The sequence below is a fragment of the Siphateles boraxobius genome, unplaced genomic scaffold (genome assembly GCF_051911475.1).
Source record: "Siphateles boraxobius isolate OS27281-9 unplaced genomic scaffold, OSU_SipBor_1 16, whole genome shotgun sequence".
Classification (NCBI taxonomy): Eukaryota; Metazoa; Chordata; class Actinopteri; order Cypriniformes; family Leuciscidae; genus Siphateles; species Siphateles boraxobius.
The window spans coordinates 3728638-3752573 of NW_027508766.1; the positions used below are offsets into that span (position 1 = coordinate 3728638).

Below are 23936 nucleotides of genomic sequence, written 5' to 3' on the forward strand. Positions count from 1 at the left end.
TGTAAAGGTGTAAATCGCAATTCAATAGTAAGAGAAAAATATTTGCAGCATTTAACTGTTATTCGTAAGTGTAATTCATGTATTTTGAAGCTACAGCTTCATGCTAATGCAAAATAAATAAGATCTGTATTCTTCAGACTTTCATTTTTCCGAGCTTATACTTTTGGCACGGTTTTTGCGGTCAAAAGCACTGCAAGCCTGTGAACAGCAATTTACAAGCGAAAACGACAGAGGCAGGAACTGCAAAACAGATTAATTGCGTAAATCAAACTTTATGTAAAAAAAAATAAACTGTTGCAAATGTCTACATGACTCTTTGTGTGCATGAGGCAAAGAGTTTCCGAAATAACCCGATTTGTAAATTGCTGTTCACAGGCTTGCAGTGCTTTTGGCCGCATTTGTGCGCAAAAACCGTGCCAAAAGTATAAGCGCGGAAAAATGAAAGTCTGAAAAATACAGATCCTATTTATTTTGCATTTAGCATGAAGCTGCAGGTTCAAAATACATGAATTACACTTACGAATAACAGTTAAATGCTGCAAATATTTTTTTCTTACACTTGAATTGCGATTGTGCGATTGAATTGCGATACAAAACTTATATTACCAACCCCAGACCTTAGGTATTCTAAAGTAGGTCTCCAGGACGCCGCTATCCATATGGGGTGCGAAACTCGGGTGAACAACAACACACATGTCCGTGTCATCCTCCGATTCCGTAGCACCGCTGGAATTCTCGGCAGCAGACAGACTCTTGTTCTGTGTCCATTGGCACACAGTGAGAGCACGGGCACCACCAATCTGCCCCAGTGAGAGCCATTGCGGGCTCCTCGTCCGCGGCAAGCAGATCGTCTGCATCGGCTGTGGTGACAGCAGCTTCAGCCGCCTCCGGTTCCTCCATAGCCCTCAGCTGCTCGTCGCTATACTGTGGCTCATAAAGGTAGCCACGAACATCCGTTTCTACCATAACTTTGTCAAAATCCAGATCCTCCATAATGCATCCGTACTATAAGGTACTGTGTATTCAGTACCTTCGTCCATATTTTCAAAAAGTTTCTCCCGGTGAAATCAAACGCACTGGCACTGATCTGTGATTGGTCTGTTAGCGCATTAGGTCCAACCCCCTATGGGCGGGTTTGAAAGGGTGGGAACTAGTGCTTGTAGTCTTCACAGAAATCCCCCCCTTTTACACTTCCTCCTACAATGATGTAAAATGACGATTTTTGCGTCATTGAAGGAGGAAGTGAAAAAGGTAAATAGAGGATTTCTCTCGTCTAAGGGGAAAATGAAAGAGTGTTGCACGACCATTCAATAGTATGACTGGATTTCTAACAATGGAAATCTTAATGCAAATGGGTGGATTGACCCTTTAAATAAATCGATTCATTATTCTCAACGAATCACGCTGGTCCCGAGATGGACCGACTGGCCGACAAACCTCCCTTCATCCCCGCTGAACGCGAGTGATTCTAAATGCGTGAAATGCACTCACGGTGGTTGAGTGCGGTAAAATTAGTTTAATGTTCGATATTTTGCTGGACATTGTTTTCCCTTGCCACTGTTATAGGGTCGGCAATCTTACAAAGATATCAATAGCAGGATTAGTTTTAACATTATGTAACCATTATTGACATTAAATATTCGTTCAAAATCACTGAGCATTAATCCTGCATATTTATACCTCAGAATGCTTTGACGCGTTTCCACAACGCATGTCTAAGGGAATTGCCAATCCCACTAACTGCGTTAAACGTAGCCTATAATTTGTATTATTTAAAATTACCTTTCAAATTCCAAAGCTTGTAGAAGGTTCCTATTGGCAATGCTGATCTGGAAGCCTTGAGTAAATTAACTTATCTAAGAAAATGATTCATAAAACTCATCAGTTGAGCCTATGTTTACTTTCTTCACTGACACAGACAAAAATGAAAAGACTATCAGTCAAAGTTCAGCTTTGGGAGGGGAAGAAATACGGCAGGATAAGGAGACAGAGAAAAAGAAAAATTAAGATGAGAGAGCAGGTATTGACAAATAATCTAATGCACACTGACATGGTTTTAAAGCTATTTATTATCCATTTTTTTGGCCTTCAAAAGTCTTAAATTGCACATATGTAGGTCAGAGAAATAAAAATTTTCTCGGGGGAGCATGCCCCCGAACCCCATTACTACCTCACATTTAAATGCACATGGCTGTGGGGGGTAATGTGGGCTGATGTGGCTACAATACCAGGGCTCAATTTTTGGATGTCTGTGTGAACTCTCACATTTAAGCTGGTGTTCTGAAAAAGGTCTCAAAAAAAGAAGAAAAAATCTGGATTTTGGAGTTAGTTGAACCAATGTTAAAATTATAAAGTAATTTTTCAATAGACATATTTTTTGTTTTTGTGTGAAAAGAGGGTGGGTGGTGGCAGTGGGGCTCATTGGGTGCTCAGCACCCCTAAAGCTCTGACCCTAGAATCGCCCCTGCGTAACTCACAAAATTAAAAGTTAATTGAAAGTATGTTTTTTTATGTATTAAAAGTTTGTTTTTTAGCAAAAGCAGATAACTCCACATTTCATGTTTCAGGGTTAAACAAAACCAAGTAATTGCTATGATATATAATACAACACTCGGTTAATCTTTGTAACGTAATCTCCTCAGCTGACATAAACGTCTGAAAAACTTTGTTGTGATTGTTTCAGCTTTTAGATACCATGGGTTCAAATTCGTTGAAATTATCCATCCTCGATCACTTTTAGTCAGCTTTGACGAAACTCTCAGCTAGCTCGTCTTTTCCTTTCTTTTACTGTCTATGGTCTGGGTGCTTCCATAGACAGTATAAGAAGTGGACAGAGCCATCTCATTGGAACTCAGTTGAGACCATAGACAGTAAAAGAAATGGACACAGCGACCCCGTTGATTTCAACGGAGAGAGTTGAAGCCAAACATGGGCACTCACTTCCTGATAGCCAAGCGTTCTGCGCAGGCTCAAACTGAGCTTGATGACGTAGATGTCACGTGAGCAACCTGACTGACAGTTGTAAATCTTCTAGTAGCTGTGCCAAGGATATTTGAAGTGTATTAACAGTAGCATTATGAGCAGAACACATGGGTATGCAGAATGAACAATATAGACAGATATGTGCAGTTTAATAACAGTAACATTTTAAGAGTAGTGTGGGTGTGTGTGGTTGACCCTGTCAAAGCAGCCCCATGGACGTGGTTATAATAATTAATTTAATATAACATATTACGCTATATAATTACAATATGACATGATAAAAGAAGTGGCTAAAATCGACTTTAAAATAGCCTACTTTAGGATTGTAATCGTTTGAGTAGCCTATCTGCAGTTCTAGTAATTTAAGTTAGTTAGTTTAGTTTATTTTGAACATGTTTATGTATATATCTATTAGATTTAAATATTTGGCTAGTACACACACACACACACACACATAATACAATCAAACATAACAGATAAATAAATGCATGTAGGCTACAGCACAATCTTCCAAAACTATTAAAAATGATTCAAATATAGGCACATATGCAAATAATTTTTCCCCTTCTTTTTCGTTTCCTTCTACATCAAACAGAATAATAACCCATCCAAAAAATACTTCTTAGTATGAGCCCAGGAACCATATAATAATGTCCCCTCGAGTCATTTTCGTATCCATTCAATATTACATGACCATATAATATTCCAATATATAAAGAATTGTGAGCTAGGTGTAAAAGTGTAAAACATGTAGTTTTGGCTAATAAATCACGGTCACAAACACTTGAACAAAACCGTTTTTCTTTATTTCACGTTATGTAGGCATTTTGTACATATGGCTTCCGAACGGGATCACATTCATCTTCAAGCGTAGATGTGTAAATAAATAAAGGAACAACGTTAACCGCGATAGACATTGAGATGTTTTTTTTCTTCTTCCATTGCCTGTATAATTTCCTGATAATTAATTTCCCCATCCCCCGTAGGTGTAGTAGTAGATAAATAATTTAAAGTTCGTGGATAAATGTTACTTCATATGTATTCACTTGCCACATATCGAATTATTTCCAATTCCTCAAAAACGTTGTTTAAATATTTTGTCGCGTTGCTTTTATGGACTCTATCTATGCCATGGGCTGACTTTAGACAGTAAAAGACTGCCTGCGAGACTGTGCGAGCTTCTCCTCCTGTCTATACGGTAATGTCTCTATTGTGCGACATAAAGTCGCGTGGTTATGACGCAATTTTTAGCCTATTTTTACAAGAATGGCTTCTACGGGGCCATAACGTAAGATACAAAGTAATGGAGCCTTATACATTGTCTTTGGTCTTTTAGAAGTGACCAGCAGCCTCGTCACCTGACCTGAATATTGCGCGCTGATTCGCAAAAACGGACTTATCGAGATGTGTTCACAAACACCAAGGATGCTTGTCGGTTTCTGCTGTAAAACATGAACTCGCGATGCCTTGACAGTGAACAATACCTTTTGTGACAAAACGTGTTTTAGGGTTCATTCAATCTTGTCAGGCGTTTATTTTAGATGAGGAGATTAACGTTACTGCGCGCTTTGGCAAAAATGCGTAGACGGACGTTACGTTACTTAGGATGTGGAGAGTGTCAAAATAAAGGTACCGTATATCGATATTTTACGTGTAGCACCGATGCATCGTATCGTTAGACGTTTGATCGATGTATCGATCCATATCGACGTATTGTTACACCCCTACTGACTAGCAACAGCATGAAATCATGTGCAGAAAATTTAGGTAGTAAAAAAAAAAAACACCCCATGTGCCATCCGAAATTCAACAACAACTACTTGCCACTAGGAAGTAAGATTGAATAAGTCTGGCAACAAAACATGGTACCAGCGGCAAGAAGTAATTTTCATTTCAGTGCCTGCTAGATGGCATGGATTATACACAAACAGAATGAAATATTTAGCTCTTCCTTAACCATTTGAAATACAAATAAATATCTTTAACATAAAAGTCAGTGTTGAGTGTCTGCAGCTCTCTGTTCATTGCTGATTGAAATAGACTGCTCTTCAGTATCTTGGTTTTTGATCGGCTTTTCTTTTGAAGAAACAGGCAGTCTTGATATTAACGTGGACAATCGGTGAAGAACAAGATCTGCTGTTGTTTTCAGACTGTGCTGGGGGAGGGACAGAAAAAAACACAGAATCTTAATTAACTAAAAACATCAGTAATCAATAAAAATAATAATAAAACAGCTCAGTGATAGTCACCTGAAGTATATGCAGGCCTTTTAAGGTAAGAACAGCTAACTCTCTTAGTCCGTCTCCTGCCAGGTCAAGATAAATCAGTGACAGTAGGGGACTTTTAAAACTCCGTCTCCACAGCAGCTGTAACTTATCCTCAAAAGCTCCTGTTGTTTGGGGAAATTTGTAGCAGAGCAGGTCCTATAGATAACAAATCAAATACATTATTGTGCATACTGGTAAGCTGATTATATTTCAAAATTTCAAATTACCACCAGTGTTATAAACTCTTTCATTGTGGCATACATTTGTTCCCTATTATGCATATGTATTATGAATCCAGCACTCTACCTGTCCATACGTTCCCAGTAGCAACTCATGCTGTCCGTCAAAGTCCAGATCAACAACGAGAGCACAGAGAACCGCATCACACTGGTCACTTTCTGCCAAACACAGCTGTCTGCTCAGTCCATACTGCTCTACATCCCTGAACAAACACACAATTATTTTACACCCAACCAGACACATGGTGCACAACAAGCAACATACTAAAGAGGCTCTAACCTGTAAACAACAGCCATCTCTATCGCACTGGTTACCAACAGATTAAATGTTTCCCTTTGACTACCTGTGGGAGATAAAGAGAGATTAATAACAGTAATCTCAAGAGCAGTGGTTTCCAAACGTTTTAGCCCCCACAACCCACATCAATAAGGCCCAATAAGTACCCCTTCATCAACACTTAACTAAAGAATAAATTTTGTGAGTAAATAAAGACTGGACAAAATACACATTTTAAATTTTAATATTTTAAATCCAACATTTGATGGAAAACAAAAACTTTAAATCTTATATTTAAAAATTAAAAAGACATGAAATTACCACTATAACCAGTAGATGGTGGAAGAGGAGCACTTATTGGCTCATATAAGCCATTTCCAATCCCTAAAATAGTTTTCCACATGTTCTGCTTTTTAATTTATATTAAGACATTATAAAATCACAACGTAAAAAAAATTATCATAAAAGTTTAGCACTTTTTGAAAAGTCACAAAGTCTCATGAAAAAGAATAACTTTTCTTCAAATTGTGAATGAATTACACAAAGTGAGCAAGGTAAGCTCCCTTTATAAGCGGTCAGTCAGTTCAGCGAAAGCTCACTGATTTGGGGACACTTGTGAAAACTCCAATTTTAACCATTTAATCTAAATCTCTAACTTACAATGAGGTGCTTTGTTTGTGATAATGTGATAAAGACATAAACGGGCACTAAACACATCTGATTGGCCATTACTTTCAAAAGACAGGCCTGTGATTAACTACAATACTCAATGCTGTAAAATCAAGTTGTAATTGGACACTTTTGCAGCGACTAATGCGCCAGGCTGATGCTGGGGCGATTGACGGTGTTCCTGGCATGCTTATTCCGCATAGATGCGGAACAAACCAAGATAAATCTAAATATTTTCACGCACCCCTTGGAACCTGCTCACATACCTCCGGTTGGGGATCACTGGTCTACACGAGAACATATCAGGCATTAATAACCTTGCATAGAGTAGGAATTAATCTAGTCAGTAAAAATCTATTTAAAATAAATGTTTTTTTCTATTTATCCAAGAATCCTGAAAAATGCATCACAGTTTCCAGAGAAATATTAAGCAGCATAACTGTTTTCAACATTGATAATAATAAGAAATGTTTCTTTAGCAGCAAATCAGCATATTAGAATTATTTCTGAACGATAATTTGACACTGAAGACAGGAGTAATACTGCTGAAAATTCAGATTTGCCATGACAGGAATAAAATAAAATTTTAAATATATTCAAACAGAAAACAGTTATTTTATACATCAACTGGTGAATGTATGAGCTGTATCACTCACTGTTCGTCTCTGTGTTCTGGTGTTGCTCTTTCAAAGGGAACAGCAACACAGTGGAGATGGGACTGTCATGCTGAACACGCCAGTTCTGGAGAATCTCTAATAAGGCAAATGTGCATAGAAAGCCAGAGCTTTTATTATACTATATTACATTCCAAGAAGAGAAGAGAAAAACTCTGCAAGTGTGTTTCTAACCGGGTCTCTTTTGATTGACAAGAGAAAGTCCCACAGAACCATTCTGACATCCAAATGCAGTGAGACGCCGGTTTTGATCAATACTTATGACATCTAACCATAATACACTGCAATGCACACAAAGTACATATTAATAATTACCATCAAACATCTCACATAACGGCACGTCTCATCATCCAAACCTGAACTGCAAAAAAGTAAACCACTCACTTGCTTGGCAGCTCCTGCAGTTCAGGAAAGAGTCTTTCCACTGGCTGTTCCTCAAACTGGTGCAAAGAGGCATTCTACCAATCAGACATAGAGGATGAACTTCAAATCTTTAGTATGAGAGAGAGACAAAGCAAAACCTTATTCTAACTACATTTATCAGCTGGCCTGACCTCTTTGTAAAGATGTATGCGCTGATCATGCCCACTGAGGAGAAAGACAGTCTCCCTGGATCCATCTACACAATGCACCCTGCAAAACAAACATGTACTTCTGAACACTAAATCTTTGTTAGATTCCAAATACCACAACACACTGCATTTCATCTATTTAAATACAAAAAGACTACATAAAAACCTTACTGGCTCCTTTCATTATAACATAAATGAACAACACAATGACACTCACTCAGTATGATAGAGCTGGAAGGGAGTGAACTGGAGCTCCAGGTTCAGACAGCTCTCTGTCAACCAGATGAAACCGTCAGATTATTCAGTATGGACCAATTTCAATCAGATTAAAATATGTAGCATATTGTATAATTTAAGCCATATGATGTGAATTCTTCCTTGTCAAGGAACCAGACATTTAAAAAAAAAAATCTTTCCCCCGTATGACAAACTCACGTGCAATAGACTCCAGGTTGAACTCTGACCCTGGTTCATAATCACAGTAAATATTAAGGAAAGGAGTCGCTTTATCTCCTGAGTCCTGAGAGGAAAGAGATCAAAATAAATAAATGCATGAAGTAGAACATGCAGCAAAAATGTCAGCTCTCATGGATGTTAAAAGAGAGTGAGCGAGGAAAATTTTCCATCTAGTTGGAAACTAACTTGAATTACTTGTACCAGTTAATGATGAAGCACACCTTAATGAAGGTTATTCCTACGACCAGTCCCCTTTTAGGGGCAGATTTGTTGAAAGCGTCAATGGAGACGATTTCGGCATCAACTTTATTAACAAAACAAGACATATTTTTGCATTAGACAGCAAGCTTATAAAAAAATACTTTCAAAGCAAACGAAGAGGTTGTGACCTGGTATATATGTGAACTGAATCTCTCTGGCAACAGGTCTGATCTTCTTCTGCAGGTCCTGGTATCTGAAGCACACGACTTTCCCCTTCAGAGTCGCTGCCAGTAACTCCTGCTCGCCTGCCTGACAGAGTCCGTATATGTTACTCTGCGAGGGAAAACGACTAAAACTGTCTTCCACAAATGGACACAGGGCTTTTACATCCGGCAACATCTTACAGATGATCACAAAAGAAATAAAACAATTCCTCTGGATCTTACTGGACTGCCAAACTAGTGACAAAAAACAACAACATCCGGGTATGGGCGGGTTGTGAGTAAATTTAACCAATCACCTGTGTTTTTCGAACCACTTGACAAATCACAGATTTCCAAATGAGGCTGACGTCATCGGCTGTCGTCGACAGTGATACGCCGACAAATAAAATAGAGTATTGAATAGTCAAACATGTAATAGTATGAATCGTATAGTAATATCATATATAATAATACAATAGGCAGAAGAGGAGTAGAGCAGTATCTTGGAAATGCAGAGAACAGTCCAATTTGAAAGAAATAAAAAAATGGCCACGATTAGACGACGAGTAATAAAACACCTCTTCTTTGAAGAGATGAGTCGGTTTAGCTCTTTATGTAATTCTGACAGCCTATGCCCCTGTCTATGTATTTTATATGTGTAGGGTAAGCCACAGACCCTCTCATCTCCCAATCTCAAAAGACAATCTCTCCCAATACACTCAATTTTATTAAGCGCAAATATTCCGTACCAGCGTGTTTATTGATCATGTCTTAACTTATTCTTTGTGGTTAAGATGCATCAAACTGAAACCTGTGGGAGGCTATTGCTATTATTCTACTAGTTAAATTTCCGATGAGAAAGAACTGGGGCCTCCAACAGGGGGCGAAATTACATGCATTAATTAATTTACTTTATTTAAAATCTTTTTCAATTGGCAGCAATCACAATGAATTATACAATGGAATTAAATACTATGGCTAACAATTTTGTAAAAAAAAAAAAAAAAGTAACTTTTTTAAATAAGTAAATCAACCAACAAACAAATAAAAATAAAATTAGCAGAATATGATCACAAAAGCTATCTAAATGTAAAAACCGGTACCAATTAGACCTTACTATTATTAGATCCTATATTGTTTTGTTATGCAAGTGAATGAAAAGCATATTATGATGCATTCAATTCACCAAAGATCTGATAAAAGTAAACTGCAAAAGTAAAAAGCACAAAAAAAATAAATTTCATTACATTTTGCACATTTAGATACAATACTCAAACATATTCATACTTTTATTCATACGTCTATTATCAGTAAAACTTATTTGACCTGAGCTATATTGATTTGAGATAAATGGATAGAATATCCACTAGAGGGCCAGACAAACTGTCAATTGGTTATTGGGGCCCTTTTCAGCATACATCCCCACTGACATTAAAACCCTTTTAATCTGACTGTGACCCAAAGTCTGTCCACATGGGACATATTGTGCTTATCAGCAAATAACTGCCTCATCACAACATCTTTCTTATAAACACATCTACACTCATTACACTCAATACACTACATTAGAAATTGCCACCAGTTGTTTCAAATACCTGTATTATAAAGTGTTTACAGTCACTGGTTTGTGAGGGATTATATAGTCAGACCAAGAAGAACCCCATGTTTTTAACATATATTTAGCACATATTCAAAGATTCTAATGAATCTGTTGTCTGATTGTGCAGAATATTTAATATGCATGCTTTACTCACTGTTTAGAGAGTGTGAGTGGATGTGTGTGTGTCCAGCGTGTGTGTTTCTTAGGGGATTAGAATTGTGTGAGTGATTGGTGCTGACAGCGGTCTGTGTATTACTGGCTGGCCTGCAGATTAAGCCGCTCCTTTTTAGACTGCCTAATCTGGATTAACTGATGCAGTGTGCCTGCAATGATGCGGCCCACTACCCCCCACCCCCTCTCTCTCTCCTTCTCTCTCTCTCTCTCTCGCTCCCTCTCTCTCTCTTGCTCCCTCCCTCCCTCCCTCTCTCTCCTTCCCTCTCTCTCTTTCTTTCTTTTTATCTATCTACCACCTCACTCGCTCTTCTTCACCCCAATCTATCTTCACATTTTTCTTTCATTTACCTCTTTGCATATAGGAACATTTTGTTTATTTCATCAATGTGACTCTCCACTCAGATTAAATGTTTGTTGCTATGTCAATGTGTTGGCTGTGTATTTCTATGTCAATGTGTTCTGGAGTGTGTGTGTGTGTGTGTGTGTGTGTGTGTGTGTGTGTGTGTGTGTGTGTGTGTGTGTGTGTGTGTGTGTGTGTGTGTGTGTGTGTGTGTGTGTGTGTGTGTGTGTGTGTGTGTGTGTGTGTGTGTGTGTGTGTGTGTGTGTGTGTGTGTGTGTGTGCCTGCGGATTAGAGTTTAGTCCACTTCCATAATTGCTCTTGTGCCTGCATAGCTGGTTGTTGCCAGATGGACGGACTGGTCCCCCCACCCCCCTCTCCACCACCCTCCACAAAACTTTGCCTTCTACAAGCACACAAGCCCAGATCCTGAACACATAAACATACAAACATCATATACTGACACAGAACAACAACAAATCGTCTCTTCATAATTTTACTGGTTTTACACAAAAAAACAACCATCACCACTGAAAAACTGCCATGTTGTATAATGTGGTAATCTGAGCAAAGTATAAAAAAATTCATAAAAAAGTAGCCTGATTATTAGTTTGTTGCATAAATAAACAGAGAAACAAGTAAATAATAATTAATTGTTTAGTAATGATATTGTCTTTAATTCTTTAATTCTTCATGTCAGTTCTTTACTTGCATATTTCATTCGTATTGTATATAGGCCTATTAATAAAAAATATTTTATATTGAAGGCCATTGCTGGGAAGTGTTGGACAATTGGATACTGGGGGGGGGGGGGGGGGGGGGGGGGGGTATGAGGTGGAATATTTGTTTTATGTGTATAGCTAAATAATTTTGATTCTAAACAAGAAAGATATTTGAATTTCTTTCTAAGATTTGAAGAATCACTTTCCATCTCATATTTCTTTTTCAAATTAGCCTACTTAAAAACAAAATTTTTATTTGGTATGTAGAAAGCTGATCAGATTTAAAGTAAGTATTTTTTTATCCATATCTAAAATCTAGAATTTTCAATATTTAGAGAAAATCTTGATATAATAATTAAGGGAATCTGAAGACTTTTTTTGTCCTTTGTCCCTTGACTGTGGAGTTTGTATGTACTTACAAGGGAGGACGTCTAGTCACAGCCAAATAACCCTGTCTGCTCTGTCTGTTTAAAGCCATCCTATCACATTCAGTTCATCCTGAGTGCCAATTGACGCCATTCTCTTACCTTTCTCCCTCTCTCTGTCACTAACATATTTACACTCAAACCAACAATCCTTTCAAATAAAACTTACCATGTTCTTTGTATAGAAAACATTCTAAAATTTCAAACAGCTCAACAGCAAACTAGTCCAAATCCTTCCAAATGGATGTTCTCCTTTCTTCTTTTATCAGGCCCTCCATCACTGGTCAAGATAACACTCGTCCTTCTGTCTTCATCTTTTTTTTTAATTAATCATTTATCCATACATTCCTTAGCTCTTTTGGGTCCTGTGATTTTTTTTCTATTCGGAACCTTTCGAATTCTATTGTTTGTTCTACTCTTCTCTTGTGAAGTGATGAGAAATCTCTCTTTCCTCTCTTATAGGGTTAAAGGACTATTTACATAAAGCATATTATGATAATTCAGCAGTGTGTCTGTGTGTGTGTGTGTGTGTGTGTGTGTGTGTGTGTGTGTGTGTGTGTGTGTGTGTGTGTGTGTGTGTGTGTGTGTGTGTGTGTGTCAAGTCAAAAATAAAGAGTAAAGAGTAAATACTCATTTTAAATGCTTTAGAAATCATTATTATATCAGATGTGGTGTCAAATATTTTTGTGATATTATGCTTTTTTATGTTTAGTCAAGAAATTATGATAAAAGTTTAAGATTTAATTGCAATCAATAAACAGATATGCAACTAAATTCTGATACAAATAAAGGATTTATATTATGCAAGTATCCATGAAAAACTGTTAACACAGGACTGAACAACAAAATATCCTCAAGAAACATTTAACCTAGCTCATATACGAAAAAATATATTATAAAAAAAAATCGATTAACGAATGAAATTTCAGAGTGTATCCTGGTCGTCTTATTTATGAGATTCAAATTACAGTTGCGTCTAACAGCCTCCGAAGTTTGAGCCATTCGTTTCTATAAAGATAGCTAAAAATATAATGCCAATAAACGAAAAACAAAGCATTCAACTAATTGAAATATAATGGTTAATAGCTTGTACACAATTTATAAGATGGAAATAAAAAATCGAATTATCGATATGCAAATTGTAGGCTAATCTAAATTATTTTAAGAACAAACATGTGCAAGCATTCAATAGCCTAAGATTTTTATTTATTTTCAATGCTTCTGGGCAGTGTCAGAATTTTTTTTCGTCATATAGGCTAAAGAAACGAGTTCTGCCTTCTGAAATTGGTTTTCAGGGGCATTTTTACGTTTGTGAGAGTGTGTCAAAGAAAACATTTATGGAAAATGCTTGCAGTGAATCAATTAATGGTTTATACGGTTCCTAAAATCGATAACTATATATAGGCCTATTATTAAAAATCTATGTTAGATTTGAAAAAAATGCGGCATTTTGAGGCATCTCTCGTGGCATTTTTGCTCCGATCCCTGGTATTTTCTGTCCATGAGGCAGTATTCGCGACATTTCGATAAATCTTTTTTGTTATAAATCTTTTATAACATTTTTTTATCTTTTTTTTTACCGTCATATAGGCTACCACGTGTTAAGATAGGCTACGTCAAAGTTGTAGAGAGAGAGACCGAGAGAGAGAGAGAGAGAGAGAGAGAGAGAGAGAGAGAGAGATGCCCCTTGATTAGCTGCTCGGTCTCTTATTTCTCATAGTGTCCCGCTCCTGTCCGGTCTTGCCCAGGGGACACGCGCCAAAACTCTGACCAAGCTTCTAAAACTTTTTATTGAGCTATAATAGTAAATTTACTTTTACTATTTCCTCACATTTAGCTATGCTCCTCTTTGATATTCAGGACGATATTAATGCAAGAGTTGTGAGAGTGTAAGCTTGTTCAAAGCACTGAGAAGGACCGGGAAAACATCTACAGGTGTTTGGATCCGCGAGACTGAAGGAGCACCGCACGCGCCAGGCGCGAGCACAGATACGCGGCCGTCAGGGGCAGAGCGCGACCCCCGACCCGTAAAAAAAAAAGCGTCACAGAAGAAGAAAAAAGAGAGTGAGAGAGAGAGGGTGAGAGAGGGAGGGAGAGAGAGAGAGCAATAGAGAGTGTGTGAGAGAGACGCGGCCGTCCCAAGAATGATGTCCTACATAAAGCAGCCCCATTATGCTGTGAACGGGTTAACACTGTCCGCCTCAGGAATGGACCTGCTCCACACCGCCGTCGGCTACCCAGGTCAGTTATTTCTCATTAATTATTTATAATATGTTTGTTTCAGACATTTTTTAAATTTTGTTGGTCGTTGAAGTCAAAGGAGACGTGACAAACCAAACTAAAAGGTAGCCTCATCTTTACTGTTTCATTTGACATGATTGTACCCTTTTCCCCATACAATTTAGGCAGAGCGAACATTATTTCACCAGTTGATAGCCATATTAACTGAACTTGCTCACGTAGTATACGCTAACAAACGTAGCGCCCAAGTTATAATAAAAACGAATTAGATAAAAATAGATGTCAAATAACCTATATATTATAAATATCGTCTTTACAAAAACATCAGGTTTTTTTGTTGTCAAATTTAAATTTTCTGTGATGGTATGTTTGTTTGTTTGCTTGTTTATTAAAAGTTTATTTTAGCCCATTATGAAAAGCTTATTTTTTTAAATGTAAATTTTTCGTCCGTTTTATTCATCCGTTTTACAAATAAAAATAATGATCATAATAGTAGGCTACTGAGTGAAGAATACAAATAAGGCTAAATGGGTTAAATAGCCTAATATCAATATGTAATCGGCCTAAATCACTAATTAAAAATATATGTACTGACGTCAGAAACGATGTTTTTATGAGCGGCCTTAGTGACGGACCTCAGTCACTCACTCATTCACTGACTGACTGACTCACTGTCAGTTTAGCTAAAAAAAAAAAAAGTAATATTCTAAAATACAACCATCTATCTATCTATCTATCTATCTATCTATCTGATGACAATGGACAAATATTTTCTCTCACCAACATCAACCATATTAATGACTGTTACTAGCTCACATAAAACGATTAACATTGGTGATGCTACCATGTAAAAAACAAAAAAAATTCTCAGGTCTACATGTATTGGAAAACCTAAAGTTGTTTCTTACTGTATGATGTCGATGTTTTTATAAATAGCCACTCCAAGGAAGCAGCGTCGGGAGCGCACTACCTTCACACGCACCCAACTGGACATTTTGGAAGCCCTGTTCACCAAAACACGCTATCCAGACATATTTATGAGAGAAGAGGTGGCTCTGAAAATCAACCTTCCCGAGTCCAGAGTTCAGGTGAGTCTTCCTCAAACTGAGACAAACATCTTTCTGACACCTCTCCGACTGCATAACATCTTTCTAAGCACACCTGGCCTAATGTTGGATGTAGCAAACACTGACGATGCTCTTCAAATAAAAATAAAATACATTTATCCCAGCATGTAACTCACTTGCTATGATGCAATGAAAGTAAACTGTATATCTGCAACTAAATATATACAGTGCTGTGTTTAAAGTCGAATCTATTGTAATTTGTTAAGTCACATGTATTGAAAGTGACCACAACTCTGACCACAACAGTTAAAGTCAGTGTGTGTGAGGCCCATTATTAATGCAGATCACATCACATCCATCACAAACACATTCTTTTTGATCTATTGAGAAATGAGCCAAACATTTATTTCATCTTCAACCCCGCTCTTATTTCTCTCAGGTGTGGTTTAAGAACCGTCGTGCTAAATGCCGCCAACAGCAACAGCAGACCAGCGGTCAGCCCAAGCCCCGTCCCCCCAAAAAGAAGTCCTCCCCACCCTCTGAGCTGACCTCTGACCCTGGCGCCAGCTCCTCGGTGGCGGCTGGCCCCACCCAGGCTGTGCCCCCTATTGCCAGCGCAGGCACAGCACCCGTTTCTGTGTGGAGTCCCACCTCTCTATCCCCCCTTCCCGATCCATTGTGTGGCTCCGGGACGCCCTGCGTGCAGCGCCCTGCACCCTATCCCATGAGCTACGGTCAGCCCTCAACCTATAGCCAGGGCTACGGCTCCTCTCCTTATTTCAGTGGATTGGATTGCAGCCCGTACCTCTCTCCCATGACCACTCAGCTGTCTGCGAGTGGGGGCGCCCTCTCTCCCCTCACCGTGCCCTCCATGGGCGGCTCGCTCAGCCAGTCACCCTCCCTCTCCTCCCAAGGATACAGCACCTCTTCACTGGGTTTCAGTTCCGTAGACTGCCTGGATTACAAGGACCAGCAGACCTGGAAGCTCAACTTCAGCACCATGGACTGCCTCGACCATAAATTCCAGGTGCTGTAAAAGAGAAAGTGAGCAAGTGAAGAAAAAAAGCAAGAGGGAAGGAGAATTAGGAGACGATGCATGAAGAATTAATTAAACAGAACTATTGCTTGAAATGCCGGAGACATTTTGATGATGAAACAGGTCTGATTCAGCAGGTTTCATGTGATCTCAGAAGTGAAAAGGGGGGCCCATTTTGGAACAAGACTCTGTAGTCCAGATCTGCTCTGTGATTGGCTGAGAGTGAAGGGACTCCTCAAGTCTACTGATCAGTCATCATTATTAACCATTTACCTCACACATACACACACATACAATCAAATAGCTTTCTCAACACATTGGGGATATTTAGCTATTCACTAACACACACACACACACACACACACACACACACACACACACGCACGCACGCACGCACGCACGCACACACACACACGCACGCACGCACGCACGCACGCACGCACGCACGCACGCACGCACGCACGCACACACACACACACACACACACACACACACACACACACACACACACACACACACACACACACACACACACCACACAAATACCTGCACATAATTGGAGGGGAACCTCTCGGTTTCTCTGTAGGTACAACCTTCTTGTTGGACAAAGTTCTTTCTACTTTTTTCATAAGTTTGGCTGGTTTGTCTGTACTGGGAAGTATTAGGAGTTCTTGTGTTGTGCATTTAGATTATTGTTATTTATGTATTTTAAAATGATGTTAACTTATAACAAATAATGTTGTTTTCTGTTAGTTTGAGTTAATCGTTACTTACTTTATTAAACTTCATTTAATGGCAGTATAGTCATGCTGTTGATATATATTTTCTATTTGGGTGACCTTGTGTTGAAAATTTTTGGTGTTTACAATTGTTGTTATATTGCTTTGACCGAATACACTCAGAAGGGAACTAAAGGTTTTAAATTTTACATTTAGTTTAACTACACAATTAAATGTGTTTTTGTTTAACAAGAATTGTCAAACAAGAGTTGTCTAACTTTGTTACTTGTGGATTATGCAAGATGAAGTACTACTGTCAATTAATAAAAACATGGCTGGAAAGTTAGCACACCGCATAAATGATTTACGTGAGAATGGGTCTGAACTTAAATACAGCACAGAACTTAAATAAATTGGGCTTCATCTGTCCCTCTTGCAGAACACATAAAAATATATATGGACTAACATTTATGAATATAAAATAAAATAAACAATGTATTAAAAAATTTAAACAAATGCATTCATGCCTCCAATAAGGGATTTTCTGGTATCAGTAGGGAACTGGCGATTCAAACTGTAATGAATTTAAAATTTCTTTCTTCTGCTGAACACAAAAGAAGATACTCATACTCTGGAAGTCAATGGGGCCCATCAACTGTTTGGGTACCCATATTCTTCAAAATATCTTCTTTTGTGTTCAACAGAAGAAAGAAATTCATACATGTTTGGAACAACTTGAGGGTGAGTAGATGATGACATGTTTTTTTTGGTGTGTGAACTATCCCTTTAACCAACTGAACTGAAAAAGATGAATTTTCCTTGCAAAGTTCATGCTTTGGGTTTAAAAACACGAAGTGGAAAGATTCACATACTTCCACCATCTTCTCCATGAGTTACTGTGACACCCTTGGGTTGGATGCAGGTGGCCTACATGGAAGAGGCATCTGGGGTCCACAAGTTTATAGCGCTGCGATGGTGTTGTCTGGTAATCGTGTTGCTGTGATGGTGTGGTGTGGTGTGGGTGGCACCGCCCATGAAGCCGGGTGTGTGGGGTTATTTTAGCCAATGACCCAGAGAGCACCTCAATCTCCTTACTGTCGACAGAACACTACCCTAAAGCAATTAAACAGGATTACTGAACCTCCCTCTCTCTCTTTCCCTCCTCCACACCTCTCCTGTTGATTCCAGTTCCAGCTCTCTCTGCTATGACTCCATAATTATTCCATCATTATTTATCTCAGTCCCAAATTAGATTCAAAATTAAGAGTTACAGTGGTCTGCCTTTATGTATTAAGGTCTTTGCATTAGGTTTATTAAAAGAACCCTAATGTCAAATTAACTGGAATTTAAAAGAAATTGTACAAACATACACTCTTAAAAATAAAGGGTTCTTTGTTGTCATTGATGGTTCCATTAAGAATCTTTCAAATCCATGGAACCTCTAAAATCCATATAACCAATATATATATATATATATATATATATATATATATATATATATATATATATATATATATATATATATATATAAATTATAAAAAATAACCCCTTCAAAAGTTTACATACCCTTTATTCTTAACACTGTGTGTTGTTACTTGGATGATATATGAGGAGTTCTTTTCCAAAACGCTATAAATCCATTTCAATAGTTTGAATTTTCAATAGGAAAACTACATTTTTTACCTAGACCCACACATTTTGTGAATATTCAATTTATCCTGTTAAAAATGTTTTATTGGCTCAGACTGAACATGTTGAACAATGACTATTAAATCAAAGAACAATATTGTTTATGATAAATTCAAAGTTATTTTTATTTCCCAAAACGCTGTAAATCCATCCATTTTTTTCCGAAAATGCTATAAATCCATCATTTTTTTCCAAAACTGAATGGTTTGTCTTTAAAAAAAAAAAAAAAAAAAAACGAGAGCATGCAACATATAACCAGGGGCTCATACTATAAATTACTATAAATTACATTTAGTAACACATTTAGGCTAATAGTCAGTTGGTGCAGAACCTGAAATTAGTAATGATATCAATAGCTATTCAATAAGTTATTTAGTATCTTATTGCCCCTTAAAGGGGTTTCACTTTTAGCATTGTTTGAAGTATATTCACAGTTACAGAGTTCCACGTCTCTCTCTCTCTCTCTCTCTCTCTCTCTCTCTCTCTATGTGTGTGTGTGTGTGTGTGTGTGTGTGTGTGTGTCCTAGTAAACCCTACATTACGGGGACAAAATGTCCATCAAAAAGATGGCAATATCCGAAATCCTTGTACATGGGACATTTTTGGCCCCAATGAGGAACACAGCTTATGAATTACAGTTATGTTTTTTGAAAAAATGTACCAAAAAATGCAGAAGGTTTGCTGTGATTGTTAGGTTTAGGGGTAGGGGTTAGGTGAAAGAATTTACAGTTTGTACGGAATAAAAATAAAAATAATTGTGTCAATGGAAAGTCCCCATAAAACATGAAAACACAGTGGGCGCTATTTTAACGATCTGAAACGCAAGTGTCAAAGCGCAAAGCGCAAGTAACATTGTGGGCGGATCCCGGCGATCCCTAAATGCCTCTTGCGCCTGGCGCAAATCTAAAAGGGGTTGGTCTGAGCTGAGGTAGCTTCATTATTCATAGGTGTGGTTTGGGCGTGACTGGAAACAAACCAATACGAGCTTTATATCACATTCCCTTTACAGTAAGAGCATGATGAACGAGGTGCGCTTGTTCCATGGCGCAATACTATTATAACGGGGCATTTACCAGGCGCGCTTCAGAATCGGTTCACAGCCGAGGAGATCGATGTTCTCGTCAGGGCCGTAAAAGAAAGAGAAGTGACATTGGGGATGGGACAAACCCACCCAAATTAGCTTCGGTTAAACATGCATATAATAATTTGGTTAAATGTGTAAGCTTTATGCCTATTTTCCCCATCGTCATGGACACAACAATGATTTCCCTCGTGTTTTAATATTTTTCCTTATAATGATGTATAATTTGCAAAAAGTTAAATGCATCTGTGTAGATGAGAGAACCATCTACAGTGTATGCACGTTGTTCACACTCTGTATAATGGCCAAGCATGCGCGCTTAAAATAGCATCTGAATGTACGCGCAACACGCCACTGACTTTAGACTAGTTTTTTCTGGTCAGTGGCGCAATTGTTTTATAGAACAGCAAAATAGCATGAGGGAAAGTTTGCGCCGGAACACGCCTCCTCTTTGCGCTGAACCGCCTCGGGGAGCGCAGGTGTATTTCTTAGTTAACGTGTGTCTGTGGAGGGAAAAGTCCGCTTTGCGCGGGTGCAAAATAGGAATGATACATGCGTCAGTGTACAAAGTCATTTGCGCCGGGTGCAAGATAGGGCCCCGAGTGTGTGTGTGTGTGTGTGTGTGTGTGTGTGTGTGTGTGTGTGTGTGTGTGTGTGTGTTTGTGTGTGTTTGAACTCAGGTTGGCGATATAGAGTGCCCAAATGGAGGACTGTTAAAGCTTCTAGATCTTTTGTTTCAAATGCAGTTATGAGTGTAAATACTTATCTGAAACAAAGATAAAGGTATACAATGAACTTTAATAGTAGCTAGAAGTAGGCCTATTGTAAATGCTCGGGGTGTTGTTTGTGATGTTTTTGTGATGTATTAAAAAAAATATGTTGCTGAGGTTTGAAGCTGCTTAAATTGCCCTGCAAAGGGACAAATAAAGATTTTTACTACTGTGTGTGCATGCGTGCGTGCGTGCGTGTGTGTGTGTGTCCTGGAAAAACCATATTATGGGGACAGAATGTCCCCACAAAGATGGCAATATCCAAAATCCTTTCCATGTGGGGACATTTTTGGTAATGTATTTATACATAATGTATTTGTCTGGTTAAGTATCATATGTCTCTACATTGCTGGTTTGTGGGTTCTAAGTAAGTATGTTTGTACAGTGTTTGTATGTGCTGTGTGTGATTTGTTAGAATTGAAGGCTCAGCAGCTTCTCCTTTTGTCTTCTTGTATGAACTACAGACAATCTGTCACAGAATGAGAGAGAGATTAATATCTGGAGAAACGGGGAGGGTTAGAGGAAATGAGAGCTGACAGAGAAAGATAACAGATAGATAGATAGATAGATAGATAGATAGATAGATAGATAGATAGATAGATAGATAGATAGATAGATAGATAGAAACAGTTAGAGAAAGAGCAGGTGAGAGAAAGAAACTGAACTATTGTGTAATGTTTTACTTATTAATTAATTTCTAAGAGAAGTTACACACACAAATGTTTGAAGAAATTATGTTCACACTGACTTATACACAAAAAAATTGCAAACACACACACCCCCTTCATCCTGGTAACAGTGCATGTGGTTTTATTCAGGTCAGAGTGGGATTATGAAGCACTCAGGAGGGGAGGGGTTGGGTTGGGTGGGGTGGTGTGGTGTGGTGGGGGGGAGGGAGGGAGGGAGGGCATGAACGATGGCACAGAGGAGAGAGATTCCTGTGAGTATGTTTAGAGTGAGGGAACTCCACATCTTTTTCCTTACTTCATAAAGGGATAGGCTACTACAAATAGGAAAAATAGGAATAAAGCAGACTGGGGAGAATAAGAAGTAATGAGAGTAGCTACAGATGGAGAGGAGAAGTCCGGTTAAACAGATCACACCTAGTAGGCTAAGTCCCCGTAGAAAGAACCTGTAAAAGGTTCAGTTGTTATGGGAAGAAAGGAGGCGGGAACCGGCGAACATTCAACATTTTAATAACAAAATAAAACAAATACAAAAACAAAAGTATAAGCCAGCAGCCCCTCACGGATGACTGCTAGCCATACAAAACAGAAACAAAACACACGTTCAGGCCTGCTCCTCTCTCGATCTTCACTGTCGTCGCTCCTCCTTCATGCTTCCGCTCCTCCAAGTGAGAGGTTCGAGACCGGTGCGTCATGCAGGTGTCGCTCATCACGCCACCGGCCTCGCGCCGTTCTCTCACGTCCCTCGACCTCCTGCTCCCACAGAACCAAATGGGATATTCAGAAAATATTTCAAACATTAGGTTTAAATTAACCCTGTTACCAAGTGAAATCGCCGTGAACACTGAATGTTTGTGTGCTATCGTTGTGTGCATTCATAATTTCAAACTGAGGACAATTGAGTGACTCAAACACAACTATTAAAAAAAGTTTAAACATTCACTGATGCAGGAAACACAATGCATAAAGACCTGGGGGTGACAACTTTTTGAATTTGAAGATCAAGGTAAATTGTAGGCTACTTAATTTGTCTTCCGGGAAACATGTAGGCTCTCGGGAAACAAGTATCCTCTGTTGCTTTTGAAGGGCAGTACTAAATGTGTATATATATATATATATATATACATATATATATATACAAAATAATGAAATTTGGACATCTTCATCCTGTTCGTAAGTTTTCACCCCCGGCTCTTAATGCATCGTATTTCTTTCTGGAGCATCAATGAATGTTTGAACATTCCTTTCCTTTTTAATAGTTCTCATTGTGAAAAGATGGATCTTAAAATCATATCACTGGTGGAAAGGGTTCAAATATGCACAAGATGCTGGAAAACTGAAGAATTTTCGGGACCTGGAGGATTTTTCTGAAGAACTTTGGGCAGTCAAGAACAACCATCACCAAAAAAAAAAAAAAAAAAAAAAAAAAAAAAAAAAAAATATATATATATATATATATATATATATATATATATATATACATATAGGCTATATAGCCTATATATGAAGAGCCCTTTTCCAAAACGTGATAAACGCCTTTTAAAAAAAAATGAGTTTGTCATGTCATTTTGCGGTGTACTAAACCTATTCACTGCTCCATCAACGTCATGCCAAATCGCTATATTTCCTTGTTTAAAATGTAGCTACTGCAAGATGCAGTTTCTTTCCAAAACGGGATAAGCGCCAAACCTATTTTTAGCCTAAACGCGATAAATCCTCTCGACTAATCAATTCGGTGAACGTTCTACGCAATCCAACACGGCGGCGCTCTGAACAGAGGTTTGTTTATGTTCATTCATTCCTTAAAATGTGTGAGCTTTCTAGTCGACTATTAGTAGTTCATTTAAGCCATTAGTTTAATCACATATTTATATTCATTTAATTACTTAACTATGGGAGAGAAACCATAATGAGCGTTTTTTAATGACCTATTCCGCATATCAAAGCACGGATGAAGCTTGCCACAAAGAACCGACAAAAGTAGGCTAATGATTATGCCTGAAACATTTGAATTGTTTATTTTTGAATTTAACTAGTGTTTTCTGTCAGTGTCAGCTACAAAGATAAAGTTGACTAGCCTACTGACTCGCCATCTTCGCAGTACGCGCCTATAGAGAGAAATGCACACTTCGAATTAGCCTACATACGCTGAGAGTAGCCAATTTATTTTCTTTTTTATCGTTTTGTTTAAATGTAGACATTTCAAGCTTTTTATAGATATACTTCTCAGGACTGTGAGGCAAGTATCGCTGTGTTTCGGTTCATATGAGACGCGCTCCAGATCACGCGCGGGCGCCTCCGTGTCCTGATTATATGTCTGCTATATTTGCTTCTTATTTATTCATTATTAATCCAGTCAATTTGTTGATGAAACATTGATTAAAATGAAGATACAGTTTATACAAAACGAAATTCACTTTAAAGAAAGGCTTTCTACTAAACAAAACTTAATAAGTGGTCAAAATCATGTCTGACCCATTCCAAATGTTTTCCGATATATTGGGCATCTTATGATCCTATTGTACTCATCTCATGCGGTTCCCTTTTCATATAATCAACATAGATGAAATAAAAAAAAAAATAACATTAGCCTATATTATTGAACATAAATATGAAACGTATGTTTAAGTTTTTTTTATATAAGAGTCACGCCGCTCCGCTTTGCTGACATGCTGTGTAGCCTATGGATGTGTGTGTGTGTGTGGTGGAGGGGTGCCCATCACTACTTTTGAATACCGTTATCATTATTGAATATTTGTAATAATTAATTTTTAATGCACATGTAGTGGACAAATTGGTCCTACTTGTTACAGGTTTGACACTTTACTAAAAATGACTCTGAATGTAT

General features: G+C 38.1%; 2 protein-coding genes across 3 annotated transcripts; one reads left to right on the top strand and one right to left on the bottom strand.

Annotated features, from left to right (window-relative positions):
* Positions 1 to 3766: 3766 nt before the first annotated feature.
* On the bottom strand, positions 3767 to 8835 carry kptn (kaptin (actin binding protein)). Of its 2 annotated transcripts, none has more exons than XM_077231141.1 (12): positions 8526 to 8835; positions 8358 to 8440; positions 8116 to 8200; positions 7898 to 7952; positions 7663 to 7741; positions 7493 to 7566; positions 7283 to 7389; positions 7091 to 7186; positions 5769 to 5832; positions 5556 to 5691; positions 5232 to 5405; positions 3767 to 5132 (listed from the first exon to the last, which is right to left on the bottom strand). In XM_077231141.1, the coding sequence occupies exons 1-12, from the start codon at positions 8734 to 8736 to the stop codon at positions 5031 to 5033; spliced, it is 1266 nt and encodes a 421-aa protein (XP_077087256.1). In that variant the 5' UTR covers positions 8737 to 8835; the 3' UTR covers positions 3767 to 5030. The 2 variants fall into 2 exon arrangements, with proteins under 2 accessions (XP_077087256.1, XP_077087255.1); XM_077231140.1 differs by having other exon boundaries at positions 3767 to 5137; positions 8526 to 8824.
* Positions 8836 to 13495: 4660 nt separating this feature from the next.
* crx (cone-rod homeobox) lies at positions 13496 to 16540 on the top strand. The gene is made up of 3 exons (XM_077231142.1): positions 13496 to 14040; positions 14977 to 15128; positions 15547 to 16540. The coding sequence occupies exons 1-3, from the start codon at positions 13944 to 13946 to the stop codon at positions 16141 to 16143; spliced, it is 846 nt and encodes a 281-aa protein (XP_077087257.1). The 5' UTR covers positions 13496 to 13943; the 3' UTR covers positions 16144 to 16540.
* Positions 16541 to 23936: the final 7396 nt, after the last annotated feature.

Bases quoted from the DNA above. Each gene is read 5' to 3' on its own strand.
- crx (XM_077231142.1), top strand. From the start codon at position 13,944: ATGATGTCCTACATAAAGCAGCCCCATTATGCTGTGAACGGGTTAACA. The intron at 14,041-14,976 runs GTCAGTTATTTC...TTTTATAAATAG, and splicing joins CACCGCCGTCGGCTACCCAG to CCACTCCAAGGAAGCAGCGT. The intron at 15,129-15,546 runs GTGAGTCTTCCT...TATTTCTCTCAG, and splicing joins TTCCCGAGTCCAGAGTTCAG to GTGTGGTTTAAGAACCGTCG.
- kptn (XM_077231140.1), bottom strand. From the start codon at position 8,736: ATGTTGCCGGATGTAAAAGCCCTGTGTCCATTTGTGGAAGACAGTTTT. The intron at 5,833-7,090 runs GTGAGTGATACA...TATCTCCCACAG, and splicing joins CCAGAACACAGAGACGAACA to GTAGTCAAAGGGAAACATTT. The intron at 5,406-5,555 runs GTAGAGTGCTGG...TGTTATCTATAG, and splicing joins TACTGGGAACGTATGGACAG to GACCTGCTCTGCTACAAATT.